The 13,642-nt window shown below is 37.2% G+C and overlaps 1 protein-coding gene across 1 annotated transcript in view; it reads left to right on the forward strand.

The window, feature by feature from the left end:
• LOC106883236 (protein MON2 homolog) overlaps positions 1-13,642 on the forward strand; it is a 704,123-nt gene that overhangs the window by 501,650 nt on the left and 188,831 nt on the right. The window contains exons 20-21 of the mRNA XM_089360635.1: positions 4,677-4,787; positions 5,828-6,003. Coding sequence (XP_089216761.1) covers positions 4,677-4,787; positions 5,828-6,003 — 287 coding nt within the window. The remainder of the gene's footprint in view (positions 1-4,676; positions 4,788-5,827; positions 6,004-13,642) is intronic.

Below are 13,642 nucleotides of genomic sequence, written 5' to 3' on the forward strand. Positions count from 1 at the left end.
ATATATATATATATATATATATATATATATATATATATATATATATCATCCAATGTCTGTTGTCTACACTAGCATGGGTTGGACAGTTTGACAAGGTTGGGAAGCTGGAAGGCTGCACCAGACTCCAGTCTGATTTGGCATGGTTTCTACTGCTGGATGCCCTTCCTAATGCCAATCACTCTGAGAGTGTAACCGGTGCTTTTATGTGCCATTGGCATGGTTTGGTTGCCATTTGCATGATGCTGGTATCTGCCATGACTGCGATTTTTACTTGGCTTGATGGGTCTTCTCAAGCACGACATAATGCCAAGGGTCTCGGTCATTGCCTCCGTGAGGCCCAACACTTGAAAGTAGATTTTCGCGTGCCACCAGCATCAGCCACTTTACCTTCACAAGGCCCAATGCTCGAAAGGTGCCAGTTATGTGACACCAGCATCAGCCACAACTACAATTTCACTTGGCTTGACAGTTCTTCTCAAGCCCAGCATATTGCCAAAAGTCTCAGTCACTAGTCCTTGCCTCTGTGAATCCCAAAGTTCAAAGATCATGCTTCACCACCACATTCCATGTCTTCCTGCACACACTTACAAATATATATGCTTCACAGTTGTTTAGTTATATAGTTGTAGATGTTTTGGAAACACCTTGCACATGCAAGTGCTACCATTCAAAAGCTGTGCATACCGGAAGCCAGAAAGTACATGGGGTCATCAGGAGAGAATGTGTGCCATTTTGGGGCCTAACACTCAATGGCTTCATTGCGTGTCAGCCCCCCCCCCCACTGATATGAGGCTCCACCTGCTAGATCAACTGGTTATCAAATAAAGCTCATATATATATTTCTATACACACACATATATATATACACACATGTATATATATATATATATATATATATATATATATATATTTATGTATACATACATGTATGTGCTTGTGTATATATATACACATACAAGCCTGTATATGTATATATATAAATTGACAGGATGAGATAAAAAAAAAACCAAGGCAGTAAACAGATTTCATAACATTTATCAAGAAAGGGTCTTACAGCTGTTTCCGGAATATTTTATATATCTCTTCATCAGAGACAGTGAGAGAAAATGTTTGAGTGTTAATTATGGTAGAGAAGATATGAAATACAGAGAGAAGTAAGAGAATGAATATAGAAGTGAGATACATAAGGATATTGTATTTGCAGTTCCATTATTCAAGTAGGATGGTGTATATTAATGGTGAAAAAATTTGTTTTGGTGAAGAAATTTTCTTCTACCTGGTGTGTGAATTCCGATGGTGGTTATATTTGGTAATTCCAAGCATAGAGCCTTGTAAACACTCGTATCATTATCGAACCTGGAGCTTAACCATGGTCTATCCGTAGCACTTACTTAGTGTTTACTCGATACCTTTTGGGTCTTCCTGACACGAATACCTTTCATACCCTATATATATATATTCAGCTTGCGAAGACCTATTGGGTCAAGCGAAAGTGAAACCATCAATGGCACTGTGCCCAGCAGCGCCTTCCTGGCACTTGTGCCAAATGGTGCGTGTAAAGACATTCAAGCGAGATCGTTGCCAGTGCTGCTGGACTGGCTCCTGTGCAGGTGGCATGTAAAATACACCATTTTGAGCGTGGCCGTTGCCAGTACCGCCTGACTGGCCTTCGTGCCAGTGGCATGTAAAAGCACCCACTACACTCTCGGAGTGGTTGGCGTTAGTAAGGGCATCCAGTTGTAGAAACTCTGCCAAATCAGATTGGAGCCTGGTGTAGCCATCTGGTTTCACCAGTCCTCAGTCAAATCGTCCAACCCATGCTAGCATGGAAAGCGGACGTTAAACGATGACGATGATGATAAAACACTATCATCATGACTTCACTGTTCACATGGTTTGGACTGTTTATGGAGAACAATTGTTTTCTGGCCACATCCCTCCCTTATTACTTTGCCTTTTAGTTGTGTCTTATGGCTTACACTAGTGGGATGTACTTATCTAAAACTCAGATACACACCTCTAGAATCAAATTTGTCTTTTAAATGAAGAGGAAAAGAATGTGATCAGCACATTTGTTCATCCATTCATTCATTCATCAATGATATTTGCAGGAAAGCTTGTGATATCCTTTTGTCATTTTTTCTTATTCACTATGGGTGGGCATGATGGGATTAATTATCTTTTACTTTTCTTTCTGATGAACTCTTTCTATCATTCATCATAAAGCTACAACACCCTGTTCCATTCACTGAATTTTGTTTTAAGTTTTTCTTTTTATCGTCCTACAAATATAACCTGAACAACTCTGTAGTTGTGTAGCTGTAGAGCTATACAGCTAAACATCTCAAGCAAAAGCTTTGTAACTTTTTTTGTTTTTTCACTCTTCTAAAGCTGACCTCTAGGTTATGGAGTTTTCAAATATAATATCTTCTTCTTTATGGAAAACTACAACTTAATTCTTAACTTGCCCGTTTTAATGCTCTATCTCTCAGAAACCTTTGTGGAATTTTCTATTTTCTTTTTTTTCTCTCTCTCTCTCTCTCTCTCTCTCTCTCTCTCTCTCTCTCTCTCTCTCTTTCTCTCTCTCTGCTTTGTTATTCACGTCTCTTACATATTCCAGAATTTTATTTAGTTGTATATAAAACTATTGTCCAGTATTTCAGCTAACATATTTTTCTCATCGAGCTGCCCTTCAATATTACCTCACCTATTGCAGCTAAAGAAAACCGTGAGGCTGTTGTCAATATATAGCTTGATAAAAGATCAACTCTGTTGACCTAATGCTGTATATCACATTTTCACCAATACCTATCTTTTTGTGTTTTTTTTATTTTATTTTATTTTATTTTATTCTGTTTTTTTTTCTTCCTTCTTTTTCTTATTCTTTTCAATTGTTGTTCTTCTTGATTATTTATCTCTGCCCATTACATCATATTACATTGCAACAGACATGTTTATCTACCTGCAACCATTAAATATTATTCCACCCCTTCCACTTCAGTAGATGTTTTCTGAAGCCTCTGATCAATGTTTGTGCGTGTCCTCCATTCCTGCCCACCACCACCACCACCACATCACCTCAGCTCAAAATCAATACGTATATCAGAAATGTTAGATTTGTTATATAAATGAATGAAATTGTGTAAGTTATCATGCATAAAAGAGCTCTTGATTTGAGAAATCTTAGTTGTTCTTAATCCATCTTGCTTCTCTGTCTGTTCGTTTCACCAAGAAATTACGTGGATATTATGTAACACAGAAAATAGAAAAATTTCCTATAATAAATCTAAATATCACTTTTACCATTCACCGGTATTGTACCTTTCTCTCTCTCTATTTTTTGTGTTTTTGTCTTTTGTTTTTTAAATATCATTAACTTAGCTATGCTTTAGTAGGTAATTGAAGTAGCCTAATTACACTTAATAGGGTTGACAGTTTGTTTCACCAAAAAAATTATGCTGATAAATAATACTGAAAATAGAATAAATGCTGATAATAAACAATAGCGTTCCCGTTACCATTGTTATACCTATTTTCAAATGCCAGTAACTTGGCAGTGTGCTTTAGTAGGTGACTAATGTTGTTGCCTAAGTAAATTAATGTGGAGGTGTGTGGCTTAGTGATTAGGGTGTTGGACTCATGACCGTAAGGTTGTGGTTTTGATTCCTGGACTGGGCAATGCATTGTGCTCTTGAGCAAAACACTTCATTTCACGTTGCTTTAGTGGAGGCGCAATGGCCCAGTGGTTAGGGCAGCGGACCCATGGTCATAGGATCGCGGTTTCGATTCCCAGACCGAGCGTTGTGAGTGTTTATTGAGTGAAAACACCTAAAGCTCCATGAGGCTCTGGCAGGGGATGGTGGCGAACCCTGCTGTACTCTTTCACCACAACTTTCTCTCACTCTCACTTCCTGTTTCTGTTGTGCCTGTAATTCAAAGGGTCAGTCTTGTCACACTGTGTCACGCTGAATATCCCCGAGAACTACGTTAAGGGTACACGTGTCTGTGGAGTGCTCAGCCACTTGCACATTAATTTCTCAAGCAGGCTGTTCCATTGATCGGATCAACTGGAACCCTCGATGTCGTAAGTGACGGAGTGCCAACACGTTGCTTCAGTTCCTCAGCTGGTACAAACAAGTAGCCCTGTGTTGGATCAATGTCCCATCCAGGTGGGGAATTTCTATGCCACTGAGATTGGGGAACTGGCCCTTATGAGCCTGGCATGGCTAGAGAAGAAGACATGTCTTCTTTTGTTTTGTTTTTTTTTAGTGGAGGCACATGGCCTAGTAGTTAGAGCAGCGGATTCGCAGTCAAGAAATCACGAGTTCGAATCTCAGACTGGGTGATGTGAGTGTTTATGAGCGAAACACCTAAGCTCCAAGTGGCTCCAGCAGAAGGTAATGGTGAACTTCTGCTGACTCTTTCACCACAACTTTCTCTCACTCTTTCCTTCTGCATCTAGCCGCTCACCTGCGATGGACCGGTGTCCCATCCAGGTGAGGTACCTATGTGCCAATGAAACCGGGAAACTGACTGAGAAGGAACAAACAAGTAACTTAACAGGGTTGGTATGAAGGCGTGATGCATATTCGAACCCAAATCCACAACCACTTTTAATCAATTTCAGTTCTTCATTGGTATTTATTTTTTCCTTCTTTTTCTTCTCTTTTCTTCAGGTGTGTCAACACACGCATGCAGGTATGAGGAGCTGGGGAGCTGAAGCTATAACATCTTTAGTAAAAGCAGCACTAAATCACGCCTATGATCCATCTTTGCATAGCAACTTGGTGAGTAACTCTACTTTCACTCACTTTTCTAACACCTTTGTCTCCCAACTATTTACCTAATCACGCATATCTGTCATCAAATTAATCCTCTACTACTAATTCTGATATTTGTATTATTATTATGGATTATCATTGTCATCATCATCATCATCATTATAACATCTACTTTTCCATGGTTGCATGGTTCAGGTGTGATTTATTGAGTAAGATTCCTACAGCAAGATGCTCTTCCTGCTGCCCACCCTTACTTGTTTCCAAGCAAGGTAATTTCTCCCAAGCCCTGGCAGTGTTTTTCACTGAAGATCACTGTTTACAATTAGGATGCAGTGTCAAGGCCAGGAGACAAGAACACACACACACACACACACACACACTTCTTTTCTGTTTCTGCCTCCCAAATTCACTTGCAAGACTTTGGTCATCCTATGAATACAGCAAAAGAGGCTTGCTCAAGGTGCCATCTAATGGCACTTAACCGAAACTGATGGGGATGCAAAGAGAAGATCTTAATCCAAATAGCCATGCTTACTATTTTAATTATTTATATTTCCTTGTTGATCTGTTATTCATGTTACTGTATTCTTCAATGCAACTCTAAATATGTCTTGTCTCCTGCATTGAAAGCTTCCTAGAAGATCATAAAATATAACAGGCAACATTTTTCAGTTATGATATCTTTAAAAAGTCCTGTGATTTTTACATAAGAATGAATCAAATTTAATAACTTTGTACCATATGTAAGAACTCTAAGCTGATAAAATATGTTTATCAATTTCTAATGGAAAATCATTGAAAAAGCTCTCTAGTGAAAGCATGATGTTCTTTTCATTGCCTAAAGTGCTCTACATATCAGAATTAGATTAGAAATCTTAAAGAAATGCCTTCAAATTGAAATCTAATTAGTTTCTATGGAATAATTCTATTCTTTTTATTCAAATAGACTTTTACTTTTTATTTATTTCATTTTACAATTTTCTAAATTTTCTAAAGAAATTGTCAAAAGATTTATTCTTCGAATATTTTATAATTTCTTTTACTAGAAACTGCAGGCTGCAATTCTTGCACCACTCCAGAAGTTGTCATCCATTACTCATGCTGACATTCGACAAAAGCAGTTGGACTGTGTCTTCCAGATTTTGCATAGTAATGGAGATACATTGCTCCATGGGTGGCCATTGGTGTTAGGGGTAATTGGAGCTCTTAATAACGATCAAAGGTTTGTTTAATTGCTTTGTTTTATAATTCTGTATTTTCTGCATGAATTCCATTCTCTTTTAATCTAGCTGTATTTTGAAAATTGCTTCTCTAGTAAAAGTAAAATAATTTTGCAAAACTTAAAGAATTTTGTATGATTATATATATATATATATATATATATATATATTGTGTTTTTAAACATAACTCATCCATAAGAGATGTTATCTCTGGATGAATTGCTCTGAAGATTTGCCTTTCATTGATGTATAGTCATTGAGTATGATGCATTGGTGGCCATTTTGATCTAATGCTGCTTCTATTGCATATCAGATTTTTACTAGATGTAAAATTTATATCAATAACATAGCAATAAAACTGATTTGTAAAATGTTGCGTTTAATGTTCTTTCAACAAAATAATACTAAAGCAAAAATTGAATTAAGACTTCATGTTTTTATGTAGGATTCAGTCTAAAAAGTTTTTTTTTTTTTCTTTGGGGAGGGTTGGGGATCCTGGCTCATGGTTGTGTTAAAAACTTGTTACTAAAATAAGTTTCAAATGGAGTTGAAGCAGCAAAAATGGCAGAATGTCAAGCAAAATATTGACTATTTTTTTTCTTTTTTTGACCCATCTAAGGGGAAAAGCAGAATCTATCTAGCTGGTATAATAATTTCTCTGTCATCATCATCTGTGGTACATGTTCTGGTAAATCTAGGATACTAATTAGGTACATGCATAAATGTAAAACAGTGCTTTGCAAACTATTTTGATTATTGTTCTGCTATTTTCAAGTGACTCTTTTTCAATGGCCCCTTGCTATCGTTCATCAAACTTAATGCTGACAGGTTGATCTTCATTGATATAATACCGAATGTCAAATTATTTTAACCTCTAATTTGAACTCAGAACACAAAAGAGCCTAAACAGACAACATATTGCATCTCATCCAGTGCTCTAACAATTCTGCCAGATCATGTCCCTCAAAGGCTGTACTTTTATTTATCAACCCTGGAAGGATCAAAATCTCACTATAGTCAACAGTGAGATTTGAACTCAGACTACAAGATGCTGGTATAGACATAAATGGAATTTTATCTGATGCTCTATCTGATGTTATCTGATGCTCTATCTGATGTTATCTGATGTTTATACAATTTCACCATTTTTTAAAATAAGGATCACTGAACTTTGTGATGAAAGATCTAACTCATCTATTATAAACTTCAGCATTCTGAATAAGTTTCTGCTTACTCTACATGCAAATTCTGTAACTCTACATGCAAATTCTGTAACTCTACATGCAAATTCTGTAACTCTACATGCAAATTCTGTAACTCTACATGCAAATTCTGTAACTCTACATGCAAATTCTGTAACTCTACATGCAAATTCTGTAACTCTACATGCAAATTTCAATGCTATGAAAAATTTGAATATATGATTTAGTATTGAGATTTAATTTTTCCTTCTCATTACCTCATAAAATATTTTTGTATGATTAAAATTGAATTTTTATTGGAATCACTGACACAACAAGATGCCTTTAAATCTTTCCAATGACACTTAAATCAAATATTTTATATCAGTTACAATCTAGGAGAATGCAGCTAATGGTCTTTCTTTTCGTTTGTTCACTTTATTTATTGACAATTTTCAAACTAATTTACGATCAGAAAGTTTCAACAAACACTTTTGTGTGTATGTGTATGTGTGTGTGTGTGTGTGTGTGTGTGTGTGTGTGTGTGTGTGTGTGTGTGTGTGTGAACATATACTTTATCAATGTTTCATTATCTGATATCACTCCGTACATTGTTTAGAAGAAATCTCATTGTTCGTTTATTTGGTTTTTATGTCCATTTTTCCTATACTAGCATGGGCGAATGTTCTAGGTATGGCTTTGAACTGCATTCATTAGTGCGGCCCTGGTTCAGGCGTTCTAGTGTTTTGAGAAGTGTGGTGCCACCGCTCAGCCACTATTGTTTCTAGTTCAATGCTGACCTGGAGTAATAGCACTTTTCAGGATCTCAGCTATGAGTAAATCAGCAAATCAGTGAAGTAGATCGATCTGATTAGTGTATGGGTGGGACGCAACCTGTGTAGGAGATTCAGAGATATTTCAAACTAATTCTAGCAACTTTTGTAACGCTGCAAGTGTCAAATTGTAACAGCTGTGCTGTTTCTTTGGATTCATCAGTATAGAAAGGTGAGGTGGGGGGGCATATGCAGCATGGGTAACATCCTGTCACCTATACCACATTCGCCAGGCTTGGACCCTACCCTTTGCTAGCACTGCCGTTAGTCAAGCAAATCGACCCTGGGACTTATTCTTTGTAAGCCTAGTACTTATTCTATCAGTCTCTTTTGCCGAACTGCTAAGTGACGGGGACATAAACACACCAGCATCGGTTGTCAAGCAATGCTAGGGGGACAAACACAGACAGACAGACACACACACACACACACACAACGGGCTTCCTTCAGTTTCCATCTACGAAATCCACTCACAAGGCTTTGGTCGGCCTGAGGCTATAGTAGAAGACACCTGCCCAAGGGGCCACGCAGTGCGACTGAACCCGGAACCATGTGGTTGGTAAGCAAGCTACTTACCACACAGCCACTCCTGTTGAATAATCTACACTGGAGTGGTGGAAGTTACAACTCGAACCTCCCTGGGACAGGCCATAAGTTGTAGCTTATGTGACAAACACTGTCCTTCACGCATTGGACTGTTCAGCACTCAACAAATGCTGGACCAGTGGGATAGACAACTAAGGCCTTTGTCCATTGTCATTAATGACCAGTGGAGGCCCCAGGAGTCCTTGTTTGTCATTTATGTTTTACTTGTTAAAGTCACGGGGCTGCTGCCATGCTGGGGCACCACCTTGAAAGGCTTAGTCAATTGAGATCAACCCTAATACTTACTTTTAAGCCTGGTTCTTATTCTGTCAGTTTCTTGTGCTGAACTGCTAAGTTACAGAGATGTAAATAGATCAATATTGGTGAGTGGGACATGCACACACATACACACACACACACACAGATGCGCGTGCACACACACAGAGGTTATTACACAGTTTCCAGCTACCAAATTCACTCACAATGCATTAGTCAGCTTAGGGTTATAATAGAAGACACTTTCCCAAGGTGCCACAATGTGGGATTGAACCTGAAATCATTTGCTGTAAAGGGAATTTGTTAGCCACGCACCTATGACTGTGTCTCTGCCATCAAAACATTGGTTTGACTGAGGGCTGGCGAACCAGATGGCTGCACCAGGCTCCAATCTGATCTGGCAGAGTTTCTACAGCTGAATGGCCTTCCTAACGCCAACCACTCTGAGAGTGTAGAAAGTGCTTTTACGTGCCACCAGCATGAGGGCCAGTCAGGCGGTTCTGACAATGACCACACCCAAAAGGTGATTTTTACGTGCCACCTGCACGGTGGGGGGGGGGGCAGTCCGGTGGCACTGCCAATGACCACACTCGAATGTTGTTATTCACGTGCCACCGGCACATGTGCCAGGAAGGTGATGCTGGTAACAATCACACCCAAATAGTGCTTTTTACGTACCACTGGCACAGGAGCCAGCCAGCAGCCCTGGCAACGATCATGCTCGGATGGTGCTTATATATATATATATATATATATATATATATATATGGGAGAATATACAAAAAATAACAACAGACGAGGACAGGTGGTGTAAATAACAAAAGTATATATTAGTATGACGCTCGGGAATACGGAAAGTCTTTGACGTTTCGAGCTACGCTCTTCAACAGAAAGAATACGGAGACAAGGAGAAAAACACGGAGAAAAAAAATATATATATAGTTTCTGACATACAATGGGCTCCATACAGTTTATGTCTACCAAATTCCTTCAGAAGACCTTTGCAATGTTGTAGAATTGAACCCCAAACCAGTTGGTTGTGGACTAAACTTCTTAAGCATATACACCTATGTGTACAGTTTGTGAATGCAATATGTGTTGCCCCATAAATATTGCTTCCTGTTGAACTCTTGTAGTTCTAATTAACACCATGCAATTATTTGTTTAGATTCTCCCGTCTGTAATTATCAACTTTCATTAGTGTATAACTGTTAATTACTACAATTGTGCTCAGTTGAGAGTTTTATTGCATCTAATATAAATGATTATACAGTCTGGTATCGCAATGTTCAGAAGTTGTTCCTTCTTGTTTCACATTTAGATGACATTTTTCCCCAAACGTTTTCTTAATGTTTTTTAAATTTTTTTTTATATTTCGAACTTGTTTCTTTGTTTTATGCCTTTGTTGAGATATTCTGAAATGAATATTTTGGATCAGATGAATTGATAAATGACTCTAAAACACTTTCCATGTATACACACACACAAAGTAAAACACACATATATACGTTACCAACATCAACGTCATCAACATCGTCATCATCATCACATTCATCATCATTTCAACCTCGTCTAAGACAGCCCCTTTTTCTAGAATTATAATTTTTTTTTTAAGTGATCTAAATTTCATTGGTTTACAACTGTTAATTACTAGAAAATTGTACCAAAATTTCATGCATTTATTTGTAAAGTTAAAGAAATTATTAAAAATTGAAAAAAATTGAAACCAAACAACAACTTTTGGGACACTCTGTACACACACACACACACACACACTAATTTACACTGATGCATTTGAATAGGAATGCACAGGCACACACACATACACATACATGACAGACATCTACATGGCTTATGTCGGGTAAATTGTATCCACAAGACATTGGCAAACCTGAGGTTATGGTAATAGATACTTATTCAGACTGCTATGCATTGCTATAGGTCTTCGAGCCATGCAATTTCATAGTGAATTTCTTAAGCACACAGTCATGCCTCTTCCACAAAGCACTGGAATCTAACTGTACTCTGTGTGTGTGTGTGTGTGTGTGTGTGTGTGTAATATATGTATATGCCTGTGTCATGTAACCGGCACCTGTGCCGGTGGCATGTGAAAAGCATCCACTACACTCTTGGAGTGGTTGACATTAGGAAGGGCATCTAGCCGTAGAAACTATGCTGAATCAGACTGGAGCCTGGTGTAGCTCCCCAGCTTACCAGTTCTTTCAAAACATGCAACCCATGCCAGTATAGAAAGGACGTTAAATGATGATGATCATGTGTATATAATATAGATGTGTGTGTCTAATATATATCTATATATGTATACATTTGTGTATATAATATATGTATACATATATGTGTATATGATATATGGTCGCATATACGCACACACACATACATACACACACACACACACACATATATATATATATATATATATATATATATATATATATATATAACACCATATTATTTATTTCTTTATATAATAAAAATAAATGCGCCCTTTTAAAGTCTAGCCAGGCTCATGGGCCTGGTTTCCTGGTTTCAATGGCATATATATTCCCCAACTGGACGGGATGCCAGTCTATTGCAGTGTTACTCATTTTTTGCCAGCTGAGTGGACAGGAGCAATGTGAAATGAAGTGTTTTGCTCAAGAACACAACGCGTCGCCCAGTCCAGGAATCGAAACCACAATCTTACGATCATGATGCTGACACCCTACCCACTAAACCATGCGCCTCCACATTTCTTTATATACTATTTATAATTTAATTAGATTTCCCCAATCAATATAATTATACACTTTCTGCATATTATTAAGTTGAAGTTTCCTTAATGCATCTTCATTTCATTACAACTGATTCAATTTAGATTTCAAATATGAAAAATCCCAGTCCATCATTTGATACCATCACACATGTCCTAATGATTCACGGCTCGTTTTGGTGTAATGTGATTTCTAGTTTCTTATATTGAAAATTGCTGCACCAGTCAACATCTGGTGAACAACTTTAATGTGGCATTAGTAAGGAGCATGTCAAAGAACTCTCCTTGTTTTCATCGCACCGTAACAAATCAATCACACCCTTTAAAGAAATTGCATGCAATATAAGACAAGTTTTCTTCTTGCTATCGTTAATAATTGTGCTTTGTCTTGAAATGCGCTTTTCAGATTTGTTAAGTTATCTGCTCTGCAGGAGTATGTAGAACTACTAGATTTTTGCATTCATCTACTACAGAGTCTTATCATCTTCAAATGGATCTTCTTTGTTGTTTTGAAACACAAACTTCACATTGATTTAGAAACGAAACCAATAATGGCTTTAACTAGTTATCCAAGTCAATTTCAGGATGGAAATAACCGTTAGATATTGATTTTGAATCTACCATTATATTCAAAAATTAATTCTCCATAGCTTTTAAAGCAGTTGAATATAAGCTTTATAATATGTTATTGCCCATAAAAGGCACATGGATAAAAGTGTTTTATTGGCTATAAGGAGCAAATAAATAAAAGTTATTGATGGTCGACATTTCTTGCTTTGATTTCACCATGGAATGGCTGCTCTGTAATAATAAGGAAGAAAGTGCCAAAGCAAGTGTGATTATATCTTTCATCTTTCTATCTGGAATTACATCAGTTTCTCTAGATCCAAAGCTGTATAAAAAATATAATAAAACTGGTTTGCGTCATTCATATTTTTTTTATATTTTAAACATAATTCTACTTATATTTATGTTCGATCTCGGTATGAATGAATTGGTAAAAAGAAAAAAAAATTATATTAACTAAGCATACAAAATATATTTTATATTCCATCATTTTTCTTTCATTTTTCACTCATCTGTCCTTTCTTTCATCCATCCATCTATTTTGCACCTCCCGTAAAAACAAATATACATACATATGTATATTGTGCAAGCATCCATAAATCTGTATATACAAGCTCATGATGCAGACATACTGTGCACCATTAGCTCTTAGTTTATCCATGGTATAAAAAGGATTTTTTTTTTTATGGAAGAATTGCTCTTTTAGTTTTTATAGGTATCAATTTTATTATATGTTTACTCTATCTCCCTGTTCAGGTATCTCAATTTTGTTATACAAAGGAAATGTATGCTAGCTTAGGTTACCAAATACATTTAACATGTTGATGGGTGAAAACCTTGTTCGTACATTAATTTAAGTTCTTGAGAATGTCCCAGTGATTACATTAGTTTCTTGTGTCCACAAATTACTTGCAGTCCATATATTGTCAGCATCAAGAAATTTTGGGGATAAATTTGCAGGTTGTCATAAAATCCATAAGGGACTGTGCACATATATCCGTGTGGGTGGGGGTGATTTGTCAAGTGGTTTGCCTGCTCGTGGTCTTGTTATGCATTCATTACGGTCCATTGAACATACTTGAAATAACTGCTCAAATAAACATGGATAAAAGTTGCAAATCAAGCTGTCACTCTGGTACACAGACATGCACACGCACACACACACACACACACACACACACGCACATAAACACGCACACATAAACACGCGCACATGCACACATGTACACACTCTTACATGCATACACCCACACAAACACTAACTCAACCTGCTGGGTTTTTCAAAGATATGAAGGAATCATGCTAAGCAATTTTGTTCCAAAAACATGCGATGCTTAGTGGATGTACATGTACAAACATGCATCCGTTTTGGATTCATTAAATTTACAAGCGCAATGCGATCTAAGTATCTTTTATCAATCTGGTTTTT

The sequence above is a fragment of the Octopus bimaculoides genome, chromosome 11 (assembly GCF_046866305.1).
Source record: "Octopus bimaculoides isolate indiv1 chromosome 11, ASM4686630v1, whole genome shotgun sequence".
NCBI lineage: Eukaryota > Metazoa > Mollusca > Cephalopoda > Octopoda > Octopodidae > Octopus > Octopus bimaculoides.